Raw genomic sequence first — 25,830 nt, 5'->3', positions numbered from 1 at the left:
TAAGGTTAGCACTGTAAGACTAGTCTTAACAAACTGTAAATGTTAAGTCTGCAAAATTTTCAGGAAACTGCCTTACACTAAACTGTCTCACTGTGTCCATAATGTTGGTTTCTTTTCTTTTCACTACAATATACAGAATGTCCCACTCAAACCTCCCGGATTTCAAGGACCCAGGAGAGAAAAACCACAGTAGATACGACAATGAAAAATGCACCACATTGTAGAGCATCTCAAAGAATTTATATTCACACATCAGAAGGGCCAAGTATCATCGCCAGAGTGCAGCATGATCGCATGAACTGAAAATGGCGACTCCACAACAGTGCGCGCCAGCAGTCGTGTGGTTTGCAGAAACAAAATCGCTGATTACTGTGCAAAGAAATTATCGTCATGTGTATGAATATGATCCACCTTATGTGAAAACAATTAAGGAATGGTATAGGAAGTTACTGGCAACAGGAAGTATTCTAAAACATTCTGGCAGTGCATGTTACGGAGTTTCAGAAGAGACAGTGGAGGATATCAGACAAACATTCCTCAGAACCTCACATAAGTCAATTTGTCATGCATCTAAGCAACTTGATGGACCTTGATCAACATTGCATCGTGTAGTTCACCAGCGTCTTTGTATGTGTGCTTACAAAGTGCAAATTCTGCGACATCTGACGACAAACCATGCCAACAACAACTTGCTGCGGATACACTGCAGAGTATTGATATGGATGCCAGCTTCCTGGAATGATGTTTATTCTCAGATGAGGCAACCTTTCATCTAATTGGAAGGGTTAATAGGCATAATGTTTGGATCTGGGGTTGGCAAAATCCACATGTTGTCATTGAACATGTTCACGATAGCCCTAAACGAAACGTCTGGTGCTGGCTAATGCACGAATGGATTGTTGGACCGCTCTTCTTCACGGAACAAACAGTGAATGGGTCAGTGTATCTGGACATGTTGGAGCAGTTTATGTACCCTCAGATTCATGACTTGCAACCCAACATCATTTTTCAGCAAGTTGGAGCTCCGCTACATTGGTCAACGGCTGTTCGCAAATTCCTGAATAGGAAATTTCCCAATTGTTGAATCAGATGCAGAGGACCCGTTGCCTGGCCACCACATTCACCCAACATTATATCGCTTGTTTTCTTCATGTGGGGATTCGTGAAGGACCGTGTGTATGCGATCAAAGTGGATGATATTCCTACGTTGCGACATCGTATCACTAATGCGATTGCAACAATAACAGAGGAAATGTTACAAAGAACTTGGCAAGAAATTGCATATAGACTCCATATTCTTTGTGCTACAAATGGTTCACATGTAGAGGTGTACTGATGAGAAATAAATAAATTCTTTGAGATGCTCTACAATGTGGTGCATTTTTCATTGCCGTATCCACTGTGTGTGTGTGTGTGTGTGTGTGTGTGTGTGTGTGTGTGTGTGTGTGTGTGTGTGTGTCCCCTGGGTATTTGAAATCAGGGAGGTTTGAGTGGGACATCCTGTACTATTTAATAAATTATAGTTAGTTAAATTACATGAGAAGTAAACACAGAATTTTTATATTTCACTTTAATTACATTTTAATACATGCAGAGCCCTGCACTTAGAAAGAAAAAAATTAATGAAGACTATCTGAAGCAATGTACACTAGTTTCTTATAAAATCTATATCATGCAAGAAAATACCTCATTTCTGACAAAAAAAAGAACAATAAGTAACAGCTTTGCGCACAGTGAATGCAAACTTTCAAAAACAAGTTAACAGAGGTTTTGAAATAAAATTTTCACCACTATTGTTAAAAAAATGCATAGAAAAGATATTACATCACAACACTTTATTAATTTTGTCATACTGTACATGAACTGCTTCATCATTAGTGGAAAACCAAAGTCCTATCAAATAATATCAAATCTAATAAACTTTTGACCCAAATCTCTAATGACAAGTATTTTGAAAACTGCATTCAGTATGCTGCTATGTAACTATACATTACCAAAGTAAAACTTTCAGTAATAGTCAAAATTACTGCTAAGCGATATGCATATATTTAGAATTACATGGTATCTTATTCTAAAATTGTATTTATTTATATCAGTTATTACAATTTTGTGAGGTATACTCTTTCATATTAATTATGCATGGACTGACATTTGGTCCTCTTAATTATACTTAAATTTATGAATATCAGCTATTTGTAGCTGCTACCCTTAAGAAGCTTGTATGTCACTATCAAAATTGAAGCTATGGTGCTTGAATACCTACTATCATACACTCTTTCTTTTAGTCTGATGGGCAAATATAATTCCGAAAATCTTCTCAGTGTCTCAGCCAGCTGAGAAGTTGAGAAGGTTTCCCGAATTATACACAATGCTTATAAAATACAAATGTTCTACTTATGGTGATCTATATTTCAACAACATATCTTAAAATTTCAAGTATAATATTCATAAGTACTCTTGTATTATTTGTGTGCTACACATCATTTAATAAGTATTATAACCATCACACATATAATCTACAATTATCAATACAATAATTTTATTTGATTGTTCTTTTTACAAAACGAAATTTTTAAAAATTAATAATTGAAGTATCTGTTACGTATCAGTAAACAGATGGTGTGCATTTTAATCCACTGATTTGCTCTAGCCCACATCGCAATCAAGCACTCAACTGACATATTATCACTTGAAACTACAAGCAGCAGCAAACACACAGTTCACACTGCTGTAAACATATGCACTGTCAATAAAGGAATCAGTTTCTTCATTTGCACATTCATACAAAACAGATTTTTTTTAAAAAGTGAAATACCACCTAAAACTCCACATTTCATATAGGACTATGCATTTGTTAGTTTTATAATTGCACCACAGAACTCCATTATTAATGACTATTAACTCATATACAGAAAATTGGTCAGTAATTCAGACGACAATTTGGTGTTTCTCCTGTATAGGCACTTTTTGACAATTTATATTGAAATAAAAATTACATTTTCAAAAACTTACAGTTAAGTCATACCACGTAAACTTCAGCACTGATGCATAACTACATACTACACTCACCTTCCTGTTTCTCCTCATAATCAAAGTTTTTCAAGTGTGTGTGTGTACTCCTAGATAAAATACATTACATTTCTTAATCAATTCACATAACTCTTCACAACATGCTCTGTTGTGTGAAAACAGTAGGCTTTCATTAATTAATCATGAGATACTGACTAGTTCACAAGTGTTGCCAGGTTCTTTCACAAAGGAAAAACATTAAAATGAGTTTTTTCTAAATATTAATTCTGACACAAGTAACATTTGTGGACAACAACTCATTTAAAGGTTCCCACAACAATGTAAATTGCTTTTCATCTGCTATAATAGATTATTCTTTTCTCCAAGACTATAAGAAATAACTCTCACTACATCTGCCTCTTTCCTTATCATAAAGACTATTTCCCTACATCAGCTCCAATAGCAGTTATTGGGACTCCTTTCTTTCAAGTGAAATTAATCCAGTGATCAGATGAAACCATTCTTGGTGTGAGAAAATTTTGCACAAGAAGTAATGCTGCAGCATTCCGCATTGAAAAGAAATCACTAACTTACGATAAAAATTAAATAATTGCCCTAAAAATCTGTTAATAATGTAATGATCACATAAAAACAAAAATTTTTACCTCAACACACACATTTATCTCATCTTCAATATCAGTATACTGTCCGCAGCATACTAATCATTTAACGTCTACCAGAATAATAGCAAAGCTGACTAAGGAACCAGACTGGATAATTATTGACTTGCATACATGCATTCATATACTGGCTGTAATTCTGTCAATTACAAATTTGAATAATCACTTTTAGTCTTGTTTAATATTAAATACAAAGACATTACGTTTGAAAACAATTATTGGATTATATCTCTTCCTTAATTCATAACCATTGCTTCATTCTAAGGGATAAACGTTTTACAGGACCTAAATTCGAGCACCTGTCAGAAGCATGTGACGTCATCAGTCTCTGTTAATCCCTGTAACTGCACTAAATTTCTTGCAAATTTGGTACACCCCAAAAATGTTTCAAGATTATTCTAACCATTACACACAGCAATGTATACTAATTATCTACAACTTTGTTGTTTAACAGTAGGAAGTTAGTAGTCTCAGAGGTGAATCACTCTTTCACAATACATACAAATGTTTAAATATTAGAAGGTATTTGTTAATTACTAAGCAACATGTTCCACCATTGAAGAAAAGAAAATAATGTTGACTGATTCATTGCTTTTGTTTCATTGAGGCACCACAACTATTACTATCGATTTCACTGCTACTGATTCTGACAACACTCATGACCTTCCCAGTGAGGGTGGAATTTGTCCTTCAAGAGTGTTTATTATTTCATTTAAATCTCAACTGCATCAAGTTCATTTTCCCTCTTAAATAATGATTTCAGAAAAGCCAACAGTTCTAAAAGCAAACAAGTATTCTCATTGCAAGTTATGAACTTTTGCGTGGCAATATTATTATTTTTGCTTCATTTGTAATTACATTCTGATACCATATTTCTCCCAAAGAACAATGACAAAGGCACAAATGACTAACTAGAAAATATTGAAAAACTCTCATTTAATTTTAAACAAAAATGTTGCTATATTTGTACACAATGGAAGACTATTTATGAATGGTTGTCAGGTCCTGACAGACACCTGCAGCTCAGCTGACAGCAAACTGGTATTTATCCTGAAACTCTGCACACACTGTCCCCAAGTTTTCCATTCAATTTACAGATTATTACCCGAATTCAAGTTGGCCAACAGACACACAGAATTTTAAAATGGCCCTGTGAACACTTTACTGGCCAGGTATACTACCTAACTGAAGCCTAGATCATTGTTCACTCATCGCTCCTGATATCACATGGCCTTAACCCAGTATCAGCATACGCCTTGAGACTCCAAAGTGAAAATACTACCTTCAGTCAAATGGCATTTCAATTTGCTTCCGTTGCAATTCTGAGACACAGACTGACATTACCATACATAATTTCCGATGGATCATTCATCACTGCTCATTTAGAATATGTTTATGATAGGCTTGTTGGTCTGTATGTGAACTGAGATATAGAAGTAAAACAGAAAATTATCATACTGGCATCACAAACCACCAAGACATTCACATTCACAAAACCTGCGAGAAAAATATTTTCTCTTAATAAAGACATATTTGCTACAACTACTAGTAATTCCCTGTCCCCCTGGTGTTCACACTGCCTTTTAAATGTTAGACATCAACAATTCTTGCTTATCTGGTGTTTTATTAAGGCACAGAATCGTCTTATGGAACATTTAACACTAGTTACAAACTTGAGTTGTCTTCACAAATTAGGTAATCAGATGTTTAAAATTATATTAAACTTTTGTTCACATCTGTGTAATTATATGCATCAGACTGGAACAACTTCGCCTGTAAGGCATATATGTTGCATTATTTTCAGACACAAACTGACCATTCCAACAATATGCATACTTCTGACTGAAAACTCATGCAGACCTCATACTCAAAAAGCTAAATCATAGCTGCAAATAAAATTTTCACCCAGGAACACTCTACAATCATGGTTAAAATAATTACAACCCGTAATGCAACTTTCAAAAGTCAATGAGACACATTTACATATTTAACATGTGTGTGAAAGATATGGCACGCACGAAGAAAACTCACTATTACAAATTTTGTGCACATTAATCTTTCCATCTATAATAATTTGTTCTATATGACATGCAATGCAAAACAACAGTTCTCGTTCTCAAGGTTTACCACAGTTGGAATTCAAATGCCACACTATGACTAGTGCTCTTTGACACTTGCGCAAAAAATTGAGTACTGGCAGTGATCTCCATGAGACAAATACATTTCTTTAACAGTACGTTGAAAAGAAAATGTGCAACAATTTTATCCAAAATACAATGATACATAAATTCACAGAAAACTTTGTGAATAACTAAATATACACTGTATCCTCTAATCCTTCCCCCATCCGGCACACTTCTATTGGGATTCATATTAGCCATTACAATGTTTGAGTGTGACAAGCTAAACAAATGGCTTAAAAAATTGATGACAGTAAAACCATTATTTTCTAAAACACAAAATTAATCACACTTACTATTTACAAATTGAAGCATTAATTTGAATTTTGCAGTTTACCCCAAATGGAACAACTGTGCCTGGTAACAGAAAGTACATAGTTCATCTCCACTTGGTACTTTCGCATATTCATAAGCAATATTACACTAGTTATTGCTTTTTGTGGGAACTTCCATTGATGGGATGTAATTTTTTTTTGTGGTGTTTCTTTTTTTTTTATTTTTAGTATCTGGTAACAAACTCATTAAATAGTTTCCAAGCACAGCAGGGTATGTCGCCCAACAAAGTGCTGCGTCCGCACACGCACACACACACACACACACACACACACACACACACACACACACCTCAGGCAAGCAATGGATGCAGAAATAATGAATGGTTCACGACAAATGATGTTAACCTCTCTGTGTGTAGGAGGGAAGATTTGGGAGGGGGGTTTTGTAGGTGTAGCGGCAGCTGTCACGTGCATGGATCAGAGGAGTAGTGCATGCACACATGGGCATGTGGCAAAAACCCTCTCAATAGTTTTCAGACTGCAGCAAACCCACAACCAAAAATCATTCACTACTTATGTTGCAAAAAAAGAATCCAATTATACTGAAACAACCCCTAAGGTAATAATAGTGACAATTAACTGTAACCCACCATGTTACTTATTGAGATAGGAAATGAACTAAGCCTATAGCAATCATTCAATACCATGTAAAATTCAGGCTAGAAACCGCATTATTGATAAACCATTAGACACTTTTAGACATCTGCATGACAAGCAGAGATATTATGAGCAACACACATGTGATAGTACAATGATGGGCAAGTGAAGATGCTTCCAATACCAAACCATATGTAACCATTCATTCTGAAAGAAGAAGTAATAATGACAATAATAATGAAATGTGTTGAAGCCAAGCAAAATAACAGCTGGGAAAGGAAGTTTGGATAATTATCTTTAGTTACAATAGAAATTAATGGCTTTACAAAGCAAGTCATGCCCGCTATTCGAGCAGATATTCGCATTGTGGCAATAACCTGATACACCAAAGTGATAAATAAGAAGAAGTGAATTTAAAGTGGGAAGTGACCTCGTGGCTTCTCAGTTGGAAATGTAGCATTACAGAAATAGTTTGTTGTACTCAAAAGGTTGAATGAAATTTAAATAAACAAATCCATTACTGTAAATGTAATGCGTTGAGAAGTGGCTACAAAAACACGTTCATGTCAAAAACTGAAAGAAGTTATTGTATTAGACCAAATTGGATATACGCAGAACAAAATTGATATATAGTTGCCATTTACAATCAAGATCTCTGCCAAAATAGCAAACAGATCCTGCAAATAATATGCATTTCATAGTATTTTGTTAAGGAGCATTAGGATTCACAACCCAAATAATTATTTTGACATGTTTACAAATAAATTTAGGAAAATATATTTGACAATTGTTTAGGCGATGTTTACAAGAAAAACACTTATGAATTGATGAAAGATTTTAGAGAAGTACACTGTTCATGCAACTTTCATATAAAATTTTTAAAGTGGAATTATACTCTAAACTGGACTGAATGCAGATGGCCAGTGGTTCATAAGAGTGAACACTGGCCATCAAACTGTATTACAGCACAGATACAAAACTGATGGACAATACACTAATGAATATTTAAGAGTCCTAGTTTCTTACAAGAATTATGACTTTAGGAGTCAATTACTGAGGGAAAAACACTTCCACTGCAATGGCAAATTAATGGAGCAACACTATCTTCTATTGCTGTTGCAAACAGTTACATAGCAATTTGTGGCAAGGAACTTGAAAATCATTTTAAAAATATAGAGAGTGTTTGCCAAGACATTTGATATAAATGGCCTAATTCTCTTAATGTAAGGAATGAGCCAACATGGATGATATAAAAACAATATAAGCTCTTTAAGAGAGAATTGTGATATGGAAAGTACCCAATTGCTTGTAAATAAAGCTACAAAATGAAAAAAATTTTATCTGTGTGAAGTTTTCCATTTCTGTGGAATGGCCCAGGTAGGGAGAAGTGCAAGATCATGCCAAACATTATAAAATATGAGAATCATAAAAAGGGCAATAACACACTATTACAAAACTTATGACGTTTACAATTTGGCTAACACCCTCAAAAACAACTACCAGTCATGATGTTTTCTATTCACACTGGAATTTCCTCATGAGAAGACTACCATAATGGCAAGCTCTAGCATAAGAACTAATTTCAAGAAGTTATGATACTTTCCCAAATTTTAGCCATTATGGTATTTTACATGATAGCATCTAATGTATTAATTTATGATTTCTTCACTGAATGACGTATTTTGTAGATCTGATACAGCTCTGATACACAGCTGTCAGTTACTTACAAATGTGCAATTTGTGTTCTCTGTTCCAGTCAGTTATCTCTGAATATATTGGAAAGTAGTATGAATCACATGGGAATTTAGCGGAAAAAAATTACAAATATCAAAAGGAAAATGCACCTGAGAAACATGAAAAATTACAAGATGACAGTATGACTGGCCAATATTTACATTCTGGAGGTGAAATTCTAGTACCAATACTGCCAATAGACGCAATAGAAGTAGAAAAAAAATTATTCCTACCTTTCAGAACTGTCAGGTATTTCATGGAGAAAAGAGGGATGGGTTAGGTTAGACTGGGTATGTCAACCAGACTCCACGATGAGGAGAACCCATTCAATGCAAGGAGAAGGGGATTTCTCCCTCTTTCCCAACTTTCCAAAATGTAACTATCACTACTCGCTGAAGAAGGAACTAACAGTTCTGAAAGCTGAGAATAGTTTTTCCTATCTTCATTGTGTTTACTGGAAGTATTTGAATTTTGTCTCACAAAGGTAAGCACTGGTTAGCCATACTGCCACCTTGGGGAAAAAAATCATGACATATACGTGCCCAAAATAAACTGAACTCTGCAAATATTTATATTATAAGTTACACAGCACTCATGACTTCACTCATCAAAACTGGACATATCCTGCTTGAACTGTTTAGGAACAGATAAAACTAATTTCAGCAGATTGTATCATGAACTTGTTAATGACTTTCTCTGTGACTTAAACAAACCTAATCCTGACAATATGTATCCCATTCATCAATAAAAACACTAACCGCGACATCACTCAAGTAAACACAGCAGTAAGTTTCAAAGTGACTAAGAAATTTTTAAAAAATGTATTAAAGGGCTCATTATTTTGAACTCTAAACCATAATATAAAATCATAGCTGATAGGAAACTGTCCTTATAATAATAGCATATTAATAAACAAATCTGTCACAGTGTTACCAGAACCTTTTTTTACAATGATCATAACTTTTAATCCAGAAGGGAATTTACTTTTAGACTGCACTAGAGCTTCCAACACTACACAAAACATGCAGTGCTTTCAGTTTGAAACATCAGTTGTAAATCACAAGTTTTGTATGTATTCCTGGAGAGGAGGATGATAATCATGCATGCTGAGAGAGGAGCCATATTAAATACCAATTATTTTACAAAACCTGATATGAAAAAAAAAACTTTTTTCATCTCTCTCTATAATCTGCAATAAATTATTAATAAACCCACTATTTAACTTAATATACTCTTGAGATTGGTTATATGTTTGCCAACTCAAGCTGTTCTAAAAGAGAAAGCCAGGATGAGCATTCAACTGCAGGCAGTTCATAAGGAAAGGCAACTGTAAAATTCAAGCATTGTCATCCATTCTCATGTAAGATTAATACTAAATATGATTTCTGTACACATATTTCAGTTATACCTACTTCAAAGCTTAAGTTACGAGCTGTCTTGCATGAATATAAATGAATCTCACTATCCATTCCTGTAATTACTATGCATCAACTGGTACAGAAATTGATTATGATTAAAGATCCTCAGCAGAAATTTGAGAAAAATGTAGTATGCTACCAAATCTGAGTTTTTTTGGTGTTTTCATACAATAACATGGGGTTTGTACTTTTATCACAAAATCCTATATAAAGACTTAATAGGCTACATGACAGCTTCCACTTTCCACTTTATTAATCATAGCATTTCTTACTTCATGAAGATAAGGCTGTCTGCAGTATGGAACTGACAATAAAGGCACCTCGGCTTCTTGTTCATATTCTTAATAGCTTCCATAACATACATACCATCCTGACACATTAAATATGTACATCAAATTATGGTGTATGTTTCCATAGATTAGTTTTACAGCCTACAAAAAATATGTCAATTTAGAATAAAAATGTTGCTCATTTTTCACTACGATATGCAGAACTGAGAACACGTTACATCAGCTATTGAATGTCTGTCGCCACTGAATATTATGAAACAGTGCAATAAAAAATTAGAAAACTCACACAACAGTCCTTTCATACAGTTCACATACCAGTCATATGAACATTGCTCTGACAATAGCAATTAAAAATCCACTCCATATATCACTGTTGCGACTATGTCTTTTATACTGTTTTCTTCATAAGAATCTCAATTTGTGATCACACATTACAATACCAAGATTGGTAAGCTCAACTGAAGCAAACCAATGAGACGACTTTTTCTGGCGCTGTAGGTTGAAGAAAAAAATCTAAAAAAAGGTACAATATGAACAGGTGACTTAATTAACAAGAATATTTTTGCAAAGAGCTGATACGAAATAAATATATGTAGCCATGCTGCATCATACTTATGAAACTATAAAATGGAAGATTAATACAGAAATTCATCTGCAAAATACTAACATACAAAAGCCATATATATAGTGCAGCACTACCTTCATGATATTTTTAAGAAAATCAAACCAAATGAATAAACAAAAGTACATTTCTCATGCAAAACTGTACATCAAAAAGGAACTAACAATCTTCTTACAACTTAGGGTGCTGCATCACAGATAGTGCACAATTTTTTTCCCTTCTAGTTCAAATTCACAGACATGTCAAACTGTGTGCACGCTTTTATACATACATTTATACTCTGCATAATGCTCATGCATGTAAGTCATACAATCATACAGACTGATATTAATTATTAGTTTTCATCAATTACAGAGTTATTACTAAACAATTTTAACAAGGGCACTTCCTAAACAAAATTCTGCACCCCATCCATAAATGAAAATTAAAGTGCCACAGTACCTTGCACTTGTCACTCAATTTGAGTGCAAGCACGAGATCCCCCTCCTCGATGTCAGGTGATGCAGACGTGAACACAGGAACACCTACCTTTGAAGTTACTTATGCAACTCAGGAGATAGCTAAATGATGGCTGGTTATTCAACTTAAGATTTGACAACAGATTGTTCTGCATCTGGCAGTTATGTATTTATCAACCAACAAAGTTGCAAAAACTATGTAGCTGCATTTGTAAGGACACAGAAAACCACACTGTGATTGGTTTAAATGTATATCATGGAAATTGGCAAACTACTGTACAGCAAACAACGAACAATGCCTGCTATTACACTACCCATTATGTCATGAAAGCTTCAGATTTTATAGTTACAGTAAGTCTATTACTCACAATGGTACATTTGATATGAATTGGTCTTTATCATTATCTACTAAATAGAGTTAAAAATTATGCACACTGTGCTAAATCATGTTTTAAATTGCATTTAACATTTTTCTGGGTCCCATTTCTTTTCTGAGGATTAAGTATTTCAGAAATGAGTAGAATTTAAACGAGAGAGCCACTAATTACCTATTCACTGGAGAGACTTTTTACTTTCAGATTTAAGCTATTCAGAGGAGTGTACACATTCGCATTCTCTGCCAAAAAGAATCAATGAGATGATACACACAGTGACACAGCAACTATAAACTTCAAACACATTGAAAAAATGCAGTAGATTCTCAATTATAAACTGTGATATTGTTTTGTTTATTCGATTTATACTGCCTCAACATAATATTGAGCACACAGTTTTCCAAAATGCTGTTTCTTGATTAACTATGTTGGAATATAAAAATGAATTGCTTCAGATGATCCAATGAGTGCAAAAAGTATGCAGTCACTGAAAAATTTTTAATAATGAAAACTCATTCAGCAGTTAATGAATGACAGAACTAATAATTCAGGATGGAGAATTAATGCTCTTCTTCACAAAGACTGTCAGACGCAGCTGAGCAAAAAATACATTCTAGGTCAAGTTATTCATTGCGATTAAGGTCCTTTTGTGTCCTTTTGGCAAATCATTTTATTTATGTCTGCGTTAGAATATGAGTAGAAAGTTCACATTCTCCTGCTGTCAATGGTGTGTTATGGAATATCTTTTATATTACCTGTATGGGGGAGTTGAGGTTCAACAGGCCAGCAAATGAAGTAAAACATTTTTTCCTAACAAGTATACATGCATGACTGATTTATTCTGAATACATAAAATGAAGGTGGTATCAGATGGTTACCATTCTTTAGGTGTGAAGTAATGGCAACAAACATGCCTGTAACATTTCTGGCATTCAGTTTGTGGTCCTCCAATATCCTTATTCAAATATTCTTAATTTCATGACTTTTGAAAAGTACTATGAATGGTTTGTTTTGCTTAATTTTCTGAAGCACAGCATAGTATGTTAACGTGCCTATGTATGACCTGATTGAGTACTATAAGAAATAGTTGGAGGTTAGAACATAAACAAATTAAAATTAATTAATTTAATGAAGCTACTTTTAAATGAAAGAAATATTTATTTTCTGATTGAGAAGCAGGTCATTAGTTTTATTTTCTTTACAGTAATCAAAAAGATATAGATCAGCATCTAAGAATCGCATAATTCATCAGAAAAACTGATGTATTTTATGAACATAGATGTAGAACAGGTGTCCTGATCATAAAGATGCACCTGAAGTATATTTTCACAATTTTGCTCATAATATATTATCCATGTTAGGTTCCATGTAGTTAACATTAGTAATATGAGTCAACTTCATCTCACAAAGGCAAAACACAGTATCTAGAAATCTTCAGTCTCTCACCTCATAAACCTTCTTACAGTTCAACAGCATATTTTAGTCACTTCAGCATTTGCCTGTTGAAACCTCATTCATCTCACTCCCATGCACACTATTATTAATGGTGATAGTTACTTAATCTCACACAATACTCCACAAGTGTACGACTGGCACTGGTCATATTTCCTTTATAATCATGTCACTTAAACTAATTGTGTACACAGATAGACATTTCTATAAAGCCAGCAGCAATTTCAGCAAAATGTGCACTGTTTACTGACAAAAAGAAAAGTCCCTCAAATTTAATGAGTACTGAATTTTGTCTTGTGGATTTATCAGTACTAATATCAATAACAAATCAATTACACCAATATGTTTAATACATTGCAAACTTTCCCTTCTATCATACACATTTAGCTTACAAAGTTATAACTGGGGGAAAAAAAACACCAACTATAGAAAACCTGTGCGCCTGAACTGTAATGGAGTCTCTCTGAAACTGAATCCAGCAAATACCTTGGGATTAGGTCGACATGATACAGAAACCCACAACAGACAAATATTTACATGAATGAACTAAGACCAAACCTGCAGGGTACCGAAATGAAGTGGAAAACATGGAAAATGTGCTGCAAAAATAAATTATACTTCAGAAAGATGGGGTTGTTACATGCTGACAGACAGCCAAAAACACTGACCCTCTCAGCAGAGATGAGGGGGATAAGGGGGGGGGGGTTGATGGGTGGGGAGACAGAAAGGGAGAGGGGGGCAGAGGGAGAGGGTGGGAGGGACGGAGAGAAAGGAGAGGAGGGGAGGGAGGGAGGTGGAGGGGGGGAGAGAGAGAGGGGGGGGAGAGAGAGAGAGAGTGTTTCTACCCATAAAAACATGTCACTTCATCAGATAATTTTGTGCTATTGCACAAAATCCCAATAAGCACAATGTACAGCACACATAATATTGATAAATAAGAAATGCACTATTGCCCACTTGCTGCAGATAATGTTCATACATACGTATTTCTTCCTCTGATTATCTGATTGTGTCCATTCTTATTCTGATCAACTGAGTGTAGCAAATGTTATGGGCTGATAAACAATAATTGAGAGCTACTTCTTTCACTTAACCAATAACTAATTTGTCTATTTCTTTATATAAATTGAAAACCCAATCGCACAGATGCTTATCATTCACCTGCAACTTCAGTAAAACAATGTTTTTGGTACAAGTCTATCTCTAGTGCACTCAAACAACTGTTTTATTTTTTTGAACCTTTTATATTCAGTATCAAAATAAATATTTTGTAATGCCCTAAATATTTAACTATCCTAAGAAAAGTGCCATCACCAAAAAGTGTTGTCAAGATTGGCAGTAACATAAGAGTGTCAATGGTCAAGCTATAGTTCTTGAAACAGATCACTTGTGCATTTCCTACTAGTGGAAAATAAAAAGATGAGATGTATAAAACTGGAACACAAAAAAAAGTACCCAGCAATGGGTGTACATTCAGAAATGAAGTGTATATCCACCCCCTTTCTCCCACCATCACCATTCACCTAAAACAAAGAAATTCTGGGTTGCAAATGGTGGTCAAAACATCATAATAGTGAAATGTAAAAATAAAACAGTTTTTTAGGCTCAGAACAAATAGAAAGGCACAAAAACATTGGATTTTTATCTGAAGTTGTGTAAATATGATACTGTGAAGATCATGAAGTTGTGTAAATATGATACTGTGAAGATCATGAAGTTATTTTTTATCAGAATCTGTCCTAGAATTACACCTAGTAAAAGCTATTTAATGTAAAATTTCAGAACTCTCACTCCACCCAAGAGACTAGAATACTAGAGCACATGATACTGTCACCTAAAAAATTAAAAGAAATATAGTGTGCATATTACTAATGTTAAGCTGAATTAGGATTGTGGAGAACATTTTCTACTGTTGCAACCAATATTTCGAAAAGAAACAACCAGGTAAAATGAAATGAGGATTGAGCACAAAAAAACTTTCTATATGTATCATCATCATCATCATCATCATTTCCAAGAGCTGAGGATAGGGGCAGTAAAATAGCGGACAAGTGTATTAATGATCTAGTGCACACCATTAGTTGTAGTTCAGAAATGATTTTGTCTTCATGGAGAGATTTAAAAACAGAAGACTTCTGCAGATGATACACAGGCTTTTCATGTGTTACAGTAACACTAGAGTATAGCTGATGACAGATGAGAAAGCACTGAACTACATGTAACATTTTACAGCTAAATCTGTTTCCGGCTTTTTCTGAAGATAAATGGGTATCATACTACTTATTGGCACTCTATTTCTGTTTTTCAGTTGCTGTTTTTATGTATGTATTAACTAAGGCAATGATTAATACGATTCCAATGTTATACCAAGACTTCACCACTTTACCAGCCATGAAAAGTAAAGCAAAATTTCATACATATGTAGATATGATTTACAACTGAATGGAAACTATTTTGGGCATCACCGCATGAAAATGTAATTTTTATGCTACAGTAGATACATCACCACAGCCATATACAACTGTGAAATTTGCAAAGTCTTTCAGTCACTTGTAAGTGAATTTAAGCATAGTGAAAGAGAAATTCAAGGTTTGTAATGTCATTGAGGTTCCCAATAATGGAATAAGAAGAAAAGCAAGAGCATTCCTAAGTGCTTGCACAACACTGCATGTCTTGTTTGGTGTTCAGTAGAAAGCAGAGATGAGAAATTATTACAAACATAAAGAGATATTTTCTATATGGTTATTCTACTTCATTCATTACACTTTATGGACCACTCTCACTTTTTAAAATAACACTCCTAGCACACACAGAATTATTTACACAGCCTGACTTTTGCAGAAAATGCTGTTGGCTTTATTGCAAAATTGATACATAACATCATAACTTGTAATGAATTAGAAAAATGGGTATGTACAAATAGATTTGTAAATATTGTACTCATTGTTTTCATTATACATTCCCGAACACTGACATGAATTGGGAAGCCTGACCTACACGACAGTGAAATTTATAATGTCAACTGAACAATTAAAAGAAAGGGTCCCAACTACTGATGACTTTAAAAACTTTTAAATAAGGAAAAAGCTTCTGGATGAACAAAGGGAGGGAAATGAATGAGGTTTATTATTTATATAACATATCACTCCCAACATTTTGTCTCTCTATTGAGGGAACACATTGTGTCAATAATAAAAATAGTTCAGATTCTCAGATGCTATGTGGAAAGAAAGCATGTTGAAAACCAGCCATTTTGTAACTACTCAGAACAGTTTGGAAATGAAAACTTTTAATAAAACAACATTTTCATAAAACACTATGAATAAAAACTTGATCATAAACCAATGTGGTTATTCTAAAAAATAACTAACTCCACAAGAGTTGCTTGTATATATCACAGATAAAAATTTCTTTGTCTTTATTCAAAAATTGTCCTGTGTTCACTTGCATGCCCAAAAACAGTCTTTTAAGGATGGCAATTTTCGTGCACCTTGTACTTATAATTATATCATAAGACTTAACAACGTAATTAATTTTAACTGCAAATATGGTAAATTAATATTATTTCACCATTACATTCATCAATCAAAACAAGATGGACGTGCACATTTCAACACAGAAACACTATTAAAGGAGCAACAAATTAGCAAAACATACAAAAATTATTAGTACACGATATTTTAAAATATTTGTTCCAATCTCCTCAGCAAGTACTCCTTTACATTACACAAGAGAAACACAGATATAACAAATGTGTGTCACACAAACACCATGGGGTGCTCACACATTTAACTGCACAGGAAGTCTTCAACCTAATACAGGCCTAAGCTATGATAAAATGTGACAACATACATCTAATCAAAATATCTCTTGAAATACTGTAACTGAAATACATATGAAATTATGGGTTCCTAGGTATAATTTGTAGATCTGAAGAAAAAGTGCAAGCTTTACGTCATCATGTCAGAAAAAAGTCAATTTATGCTCTAAGTTGAAATCTTCAAGGAAAAAAAGAGCTGAAAGGGGAAAGGGCACAATGAGTCATGATGACTGGGGAAAATGAAATTATAGCTGAACAAGAACACAACTGTTCACTGTTGTATATTAGGAGCAATATAATAAATTTTTGAATGACACTGTGTGTTTACCTTCTTTTACTTATATCACGTTGTATTTGATTCCCTTTTACAAAGAAAGTCACACTGCAGTCCTTAGGAAAAAATTAATTGACAATTAGAGCATTCATAATTGTTTTCTAGTAAAAAAAAAATATATAAATAAATTGGGTCTGCACGTGTCCTACTTATTTTTTGAACATGGAATTGACTTATTTCACTTGAAACATTTCCGAAAAAGTGACACGAGAATGTAAACATGGGATTATTAACATGCTTTGCCTTTGAGCCACAAAAGTTTACATGCAAGCATTGTATTCTTTTGTTAGAGGGGGTTGTTTAAAAGAAGATACTGAAATTACAAAATTACCATTGACGCATTCACAGATAATGCTCCCGGTGAGCAGCACCAACTTTTTGATGAAATTAACTGAATTTAAATACAGAGAAATATCACGTAAATGCAACTACCTGTAAGGACACCTGACAATGTGGACCGTTTTTGAAATGCGTAATACCTTTCAAAAATGTAAACAAAATCTGTGACTGATACAGCAAAACATCTTCATTCATAGGATGACAAGATTGAGATTTCTATTTTGGAGGCAACAGAAACAGAGACTAAGCAAATGCATTACATTTCCTTTCTTCAAAGATAAAGAATGATTTTTATAAAATGGAACATATTGCAATGAGTCAACAGGAAAAAATTATACTAAAGAGCATAATGAAACAGAGAAATAGGATGGTTGGCACACATTACAAAATTTGTTGTTTCTAAAAACCATAGTTGAAGGAACAGAAGGGGGAAAGAATCTCACAGGCAGGTTTAGATATGAGTGCAAAAGGCAAACCATTAATGACATGAGGTGCAACAGTTATACAGAAATCAAGCGAATAGCTGATAAGTGACAAGAATCAACCTTGTGATTGGTGACCAAAAAGAGAGATTGTTAACATAAGACAATAACTATCAAAAGTAAGCAATAAGGAGTGACCTATAACCCAATTTACAGTAATCTGATTCTTAAAAATACTGAATGATTGGGCATCAGTAAGTCGGAGACTACCTGTGCATTATTACTTCAGTTAAACACTTTTATCAGTTTTCATTCCCCATGTTTCTGTGAATTAGTTTTGAGACTAAAACATCATTCACATTTAGTAGTTGAGGAAGAGGAATATCTGAAAATAAGAGTGTTTCAAAAAATTTTGAGGGGTAAGAGAAATGTATCAAAATATTTGTAAATATGTAGCTTATTATGCTGAAGTTTCATCACTATGAGACGCTTGAGTGACATCAGCATCAGACACTTGAGTGGTGTCATTGTCAGATAGTTGAGTGCTTGGAGTTTGAGATACCTCTGTGGACTCAGTACGAAACACATCAGCAGATTCTGACTGAAACACTTCATTGGTGTCTGTACTAAACACATCAGCAGTGTCTGTATTAAACACATCAGTAGTGTCTGTATTAAACACATCAGTGGCATCTGACTGATACGGCTCAGTGGTGTCTGTCTGAAATACATCAGTGGCATCTGTCTGAAATGCCTCAGTGGAGTCTGCATGAAATGCATCAGTAGAATCAGCATGAAACCCTTCAGTAGAGTCTGGATGAAATGCACCAGTAGAGTCTGCAGGAAAAGCCTCATTTGGATCTTCATGAAAGGGCCCATTTGTTTCTTCACAAAATGCCCCACTGATGTCTTCATGAAACGCCCCATTGGTGTCTTCAGGAAACGCCCCATTGGTGTCTTCATGAAATGCCCCATTGGTGTCTTCATGAAACGCCCCATTGGTGTCTTCATGAAACGCCCCATTGGTGTCCTCATGAAACGTCCCATTGGTGTCCTCATGAAATGCCTCACTGGTGTCTTCGTGAAACGCCCCACTGGTGTCTTCGTGAAATGCCCCATTGGTGTCTTCATGAAACGCCCCATTGGTGTCTTCATGAAACGCCCCATTGGTGTCTTCATGAAACGCCCCATTGGTGTCTTCACGAAATGTCTCATTTGTGTCTTCACAAAATGCCTCATTTGTGTCTTCACAAAATGCCTCATTTGTGTCTTCATGAAATTCCCCAGTGGCATCTGTACGAAATGTATCAGTGGTGTCTCTATGATATGCCTCAGTGGTCTCAGTATGAACCAACTTAACGGTGTCGGTATGAACTACCTCAGTTGTGTCAGTATGAAGCACCTCAGTGGTGTTAGTACAAACCACTTCAGTAGTGTGAGTCACTTTAGTGGTGTCAGAATGAACTAGTTCAGAGGCGACAAGAGAATTCATTTGACTGGTGTCAGTATGAATCACTTCATTGGTGTGAATCATTTCAATTCCGTCTGGGAAATTGACTTCGGTGGTATCTGTATGAGACAGTTCTGTGCTGAGAAACACTTTGGAGGTGTCACCAAAATTCTTTTCTCTGGCACCAGAAAAACTCACTTCTGTGGTATTATCAAAACTCACTGCAGAAGATGACTCTTGATCTTTTTCTGGTTCACCTCGGGAACTTACATGTGATTCATTATCCGTGACTTGCTTTTGGTGGTCCGACTGATTGTTACTTGGACAAGGAGTGTTTTCCCCACAGTCTAGATCTGTTGCAGGCTCTGAAGTCACACATTTCTCAGAATTAACACTTTCTTTCTGTTCACAGTGCTCTTCAGATTTTATAGAACACAGTGATGCTTCATCTACTGCCCCTGACCTTTTAAACGTAGTGTCACTATTATTTTCCACACTAACTTCCTCAAACTTATCTTCTTTAGGAGAAGCACTACTCCACCGGGACCGCCTATTACGATCCCTTTCTGATTTTCTAAATACCTTCTCCTCCTTACATTTTTCTGCGGATGGCAAATCCTCAGCTTTTGCACGCTTTGCTGGACTCTGAAGTAGTGGTGACTCCTCCTCACGTCTACGGTTTCCTGCATGAGGAGCAAATCCAGGTCCAGGTGTTCCAGGACCTCTTCTTGGACCCTGTCCACGGCCCCGTGCATGCCTCCCATCTTCCCACTGCCGCCGCTCCATGTCATCAAATGGTGGTCTCTGAAAGAATCCATCTGGTGGTGGGCCCTCGCCAGGAGGTCCTTCAAATCCTCTTGGTGGATACATAGGAGGTCCCTGATTATCCATCCACATACCTAAAAACACATAAACACTAAATTATACAGTTGTCTATTATATATGAGATTATACAATTATTAAAAATTTTGTATTTCAATAGCTGTAGTTGAAAACTGCAACAGTTTCATAATTTCTCTCTTTGCATTTCTATACAACAGAACACAGTGACAGTCTATAACCTAATTGTGCAGATATCATGCAAGCTCTTAAATCTGTTACAATTGTAATAAATGTTCTTACTAACAGAACAACAAAAATGAAATCATTAAAAAATTTCACAATGTTCTTTGCTCTCTAGCTTCCTATAATTGAAATGTGTTTTCCTAACCTATGCACACTATAGAAGAAAACAATATTATTAAAGAAAATATCCATTGAATAATTATATTTACCAGGTCTTGGACCAGGCCCTGGTCCTGGCCCCGGTCCTGGTCCTGGTCCCATTCCTCTCATTGCCATTGGATGAGGTGGTCCTCTTGGGTGGAACATGGGTCCTACAGAGTTGCAGAAATAATGGACAAATAAGTTGGAAGTCATTTTAGACCATTAATAAACATACTGACAGCAGGACACAGTCCGACATTTATGTCTTTACATGTTCTGGTTTCCTACTTTATGATAAAATGCTGTAAGCTGATTCAATATTTTCTTAATTTTAACAGACGAGACAGCCATTGTTTGGCTAATAATAATAACGATGATGATGATGATGATAAATAATAATAAACAATAATAACAATAACATTCTGTTCTCTTAACACAATGCAGAACGATCTATATCAGCAGCACTACAATGACAAGAGATTTACACCAATGAGATATCAAATTAACGTTAATTAAATGAAAAATTTCTCATGATGCAGACTCTCACAAAAATATTATTAGTAGTAGCATTTAATTTACTATATTAAGACGATTGTAGGGGAGATATAAATGCTAGTATTTACAGTACAGTCATCAATGTAGTTATTAACCATGAAACCAGCATGTAGTAAACTGCAGGAAGAGCTGCAGAAGACCAATATTTGATGGAGGAATTGACTGTTGACCATCAACATAAATAAATGTAATATATTCCACGTAAATAGGCAAAAAGGCCTGTTATTGTATGAGTACATGATTGCAGAACAGTCACTGAAAGCAGTCTCACTATAAAATACCTGGGAATATATGCATGGGGCAATTTAAAGTGGAAAGACCACATAAAAGTAATCACAGGTAAAGCAGATGCCACATAGATTCATTGTAAGAGTCCCCTAGAATTGCAGTCTACCCACAAGGTATGTTTCATTACAAGTTCATTTAGTATGTATGAAAGTGTCACAAAGACACTCGGTCAACTCCAGTTGCAGATGCTCGATGCTATAAGTGAGGCATTGTGGATCATGGTGTGGTTTGCTGTAAAAATGTCAAGAGTGTACACTCCTAGTAAAGTCAATCAATATAGTACTTACTGTATCTTGTGGAAAGACCACGAAGATAAAATTAGAGAGAGCTGAGCTCAAACAGAAGATAAACATTAAACATTCTTCCCATGGACTATCCACAGTTTATAAAGAAAAGGGAGGAAGTAATGATAGTGCACTCAGTACCCTCTGCTGTGCACCATAATGTGGCTTTTTGGGATGATGCAGATGCAGGAAAGTAATGGCGAATTGATCTCATGCCAATTAAAATCCACACGTTCCTAATTATGCGTGATATCCCACAAAATATACAGAATGACCAAATTAGTAAAACATTACACTGAAAATACAGCCCTTACTTATTGTTTCTATCAATCACAAACTTCAGGCATGTAGTAAAAATCATAAATGGTGAAATACAACTTCAAATCACACTGACTGTTGACATACTACCACCACATATAAGACACCAAAAGTTCCAACCACTTAACATGAAAGATTTCAGCTGTCATTATGAACAGTCCTGAAAGCTGAAAAACCTGGATTTGAAATAGTCATATCTTACACTAAGGCCACAAACAAGTTTACATTCCTGAACTCCGCTTTGTAAGCTCTATGGGAACTTATTTCATCCCGACACAACTGCCCAGCATAAAAAACAAAGTATGCCTACCACCTGATCAATTTTCAAAAAAAGTACGAAATCATGGAATAACAGAATGACTAAAGCTGTGGACTTTTTAAATGTAATTAAGAGTGTCATTGTGTTGTATTTACATCGTTGTGTATAACTACATTAGATCTGAAACTTCATAACAGATTAAAACTGTGTGCCAGACCGACACTCGAACTTAGGACTTTTGCCTTTCAAGGGCAAGTGCTCTACCAACTGAGCTACCCAAGCACGACTCACGGCCCGCCCTCACAGCTTCAATTCTGCCAGTACCTCGTCTCCCACCTTCCAAACTTCACATGGCTAAGCTATGTCTTCGCAATATCCTTTCTTCCAGGAGTGCTAGTTCTGCAAGGTTAGCAGAAGAGCTTCTGTAAAGTTTGGAAGGTAGTAGACGAGGTAATGGCAGAACTGAAGCTGTGAGGACGGGTCGTGCTTGGGTAGTTCAGTTGGTAGAGCACTTGCTGCAAAAGGCAAAGGTCCCGAGTTCGAGTCTCGATCCGGCACACAGTTTTAATCTGTCAGGAAGTTTCATATCAGCACACTCTGCTGCAGAATGAAAATCTCATTCTGGTTCTACACTAGATCTGTTAGAACAAGGGTCAACACAGATAAGAACTGTACGAAGGAATACAGAAAGCAGTGGAATGAAATTTTGCCTGGAATGCAGCAGAAATAGAAATGAATGTTGTGGGAGTGATGGTAGTGGACATCATAAAGGAACCATAAGTATTTGGCATCACCCACCTACACCTACAGTTCTAAATGATTAATGATGCTCGACTTGCACGATTTCACAACAAAACGAGAAAACGAAAATCCGCTGACATCAAGTACAAATGTTGCACGTATATAACATGTGCCCATTTATACCCACCATTACTATCAATTTTTCATACCTTTAAGCAGGGAACAAACTCAATGGGAATTACACTTAGAATCTTAGTCTGTAAACACATATATTCTTCACTAATTCTTTTTTCTCTATAATATTACCCTCTGTAATATTTGCGCCTTATAACAGAAATCGAACAAGTTTCATAAAATGTAGTAAATACAAAAGCAAGACTGCTAATGTCATATTTGATATTATTATTACCAAAAGGATAATCCAGAGAGGCGTGATTACAACTAGATTACACTTTTCTTTCCCCTCTTCTTTTTTAAGTTGTGTATCGAGTGCTTTAAAGTCGAGCTAGGCAAAACACACTTACTATGGGTACAATAACCACCTCTTCTTACAAGATAAACAAAAATAATCTTGCCAACCATTACTGACACATGTTCCTTCTAAATTTCCTGGAATTTGTATACGAAAGAACAACAGATAAACATTTTAATTGTAAGAAATTCAACTTACCAGGTCCACGCATTAGCATCGGACGAGGTCCAAAGCCTTCGGGCCGCATCGGACCTCTGGGGCCCATCATTCCTCTCGGTCCGAACATTTCTGGGCCTCGAGGTGGAAACATGTCAGGTCTAGGACCTCGCACACGGCCAAAGTCATCAGGATACGGGCCTCTCGGTTCAAACTCTTCAACAGGCGGTCCACGGGAAGGCCCTCGGCGTTCAAAATCGTCTGTTCTCAAAGACATATTGAAATCTTCTGCATGGTGTGGCCCCCTTGGAGGAAAATCTTCATGACCTCTTCTATGATCAAAGTCTTCCCTGTTCTGTGCAAAGTCATCAGGTCTCTGTCGACCTTCAAACATCTCGTGAGGTGGTGGTCCCCTAGGATCAAAATTCTCTCTCTCGTGTCCTGGTGGCAACGGTTCAGTAACCCCTCTTGCTAAAAACTGTCCTGGTCCTGGTGGCCTAAAACCCATTTGTCCTGGAGGAATAAACCCATCAGGACCTGCAGGCCTGAAGTCACTTCTAGGACCAGGAAACACTGGTGGTCCAGTAGCTGAAACAAAATGGAAAGGAGGTGTTCACAATGACAATAAAAACTACCAATATTCTTAGAAACTGACATTATTTTATCATATGATGTAGAGAGAGTTCAGCAAAATTTACATCCTAATAAGTTACTACTCCAAGTGCCCATCACAAACAGTTGGTGAGAGTCTAATATGGTGTACTAGATGACCCAGTCCACAAAATAGTAGGCATTTGTTAGAGAGAACACACACCGATATGAGGTCAGAAAATTTACTCAAAATTTCAGTTTTTCCTGCTCCTTGGTATATTTTCCCATTTCAAAATAATCTCAGCTGTAGGTTTTGCTACCAGACCTCTTCCCAGTCATCAACATTAGTCGATCTACCCTGCATGTTGAGGAGAGTTAGGCACGGGCGAATTCATAAAATTCACACAGGGGTCACTTGTGCACCACACCAATGGGTAAATACGACACTTAAATGGTTCACATTCCCAACACTGAAGGTAAGCACTTGATGTATACCAGTGGAATCTATATATAGTTCCCACTGTGTTATATTCACTGTTAAGTTGAGGGACAATCAACGTTCCAAATTATAGCTTGGGCACCTATATTTGTTATGGTGTGCTAACTGTGTGTAGTATGTCAGGGGGCATGCAGATGTTGTTGTACATCTACATTCTTCATCAATTAATGCAAAAGTATTATTTGTGAATGAACTGGATTGATTATTTTGGTAGCAACAACTTATTTTTTGAATTCTGTGTTCATTGCATAAAATATTTACTAAAATGGTCAGCGGTTTCAATCAATTACAATCATATTCAGAAAAAATTTCAGAATTACAGATGATGTAACAACTTAGAAAACAATGAAGTTAAAAAACTAAGACCAATAAAATAACGTGAAATTAATGGAAAGATGTTTATCTCAGGTGGTGAGCACAGACGGCAGTCAGAGCACGAAACATATATGCAAAGATACAAATGTCAGTTGCTGAAAAGCTTGAATACACCACAATTATAAATTTGAGAACTAAAAATTAAAAATAAAGACATTAAATTACATCAGCATTAACTGGTACAAGCCGTAGTTGATCAGTAAAACAATGATAAAAAGCAAATGCAAAACAAACTAGTAACAATCAGTTATGAGTATTAGTTGCCCTGTGTGAACAGTATGTAAAAGTGTAAAACAAATCAAAGGAATACGCAGTAAAGATGATTAAAAGTGAAGCCATCGATTGTCGTGGAAATGGCACAAAGAGTATCAATATGGTACGTCATTGGTAAGCAGACTATAAACCAAAGGTGTAATGCCGACAGGTGACACAATCTGTCGCTACACGGACAAAGTTTCGGTGAACCACTATCGCATCGAAAAATGGATGCCACTGATCCCTGTGGAGATGTATACAGTTGATGAGACACCAGGAACTGATGAGTTTAAAAGTCGTAGTTCTGGTATCTGTGG

The 25,830-nt window shown here is 35.6% G+C and overlaps 1 protein-coding gene across 1 annotated transcript in view; it reads right to left on the bottom strand.

Moving 5' to 3' along the window:
• Positions 1 to 10,183: 10,183 nt before the first annotated feature.
• Positions 10,184 to 25,830, bottom strand: part of LOC126248207 (uncharacterized) — a 194,044-nt gene continuing 178,397 nt past the window's right edge. The window contains exons 19-21 of the mRNA XM_049949019.1: positions 23,836 to 24,381; positions 20,789 to 20,890; positions 10,184 to 20,413 (exon numbers count right to left, since the gene is read on the bottom strand). Coding sequence (XP_049804976.1) covers positions 18,525 to 20,413; positions 20,789 to 20,890; positions 23,836 to 24,381 — 2,537 coding nt within the window. The 3' untranslated portion in view covers positions 10,184 to 18,524. The remainder of the gene's footprint in view (positions 20,414 to 20,788; positions 20,891 to 23,835; positions 24,382 to 25,830) is intronic.

Source organism: Schistocerca nitens, chromosome 3 (genome assembly GCF_023898315.1).
Source record: "Schistocerca nitens isolate TAMUIC-IGC-003100 chromosome 3, iqSchNite1.1, whole genome shotgun sequence".
NCBI classification, from domain to species: domain Eukaryota; kingdom Metazoa; phylum Arthropoda; class Insecta; order Orthoptera; family Acrididae; genus Schistocerca; species Schistocerca nitens.
This window is presented reverse-complemented; position numbering and strand designations above follow the sequence as displayed.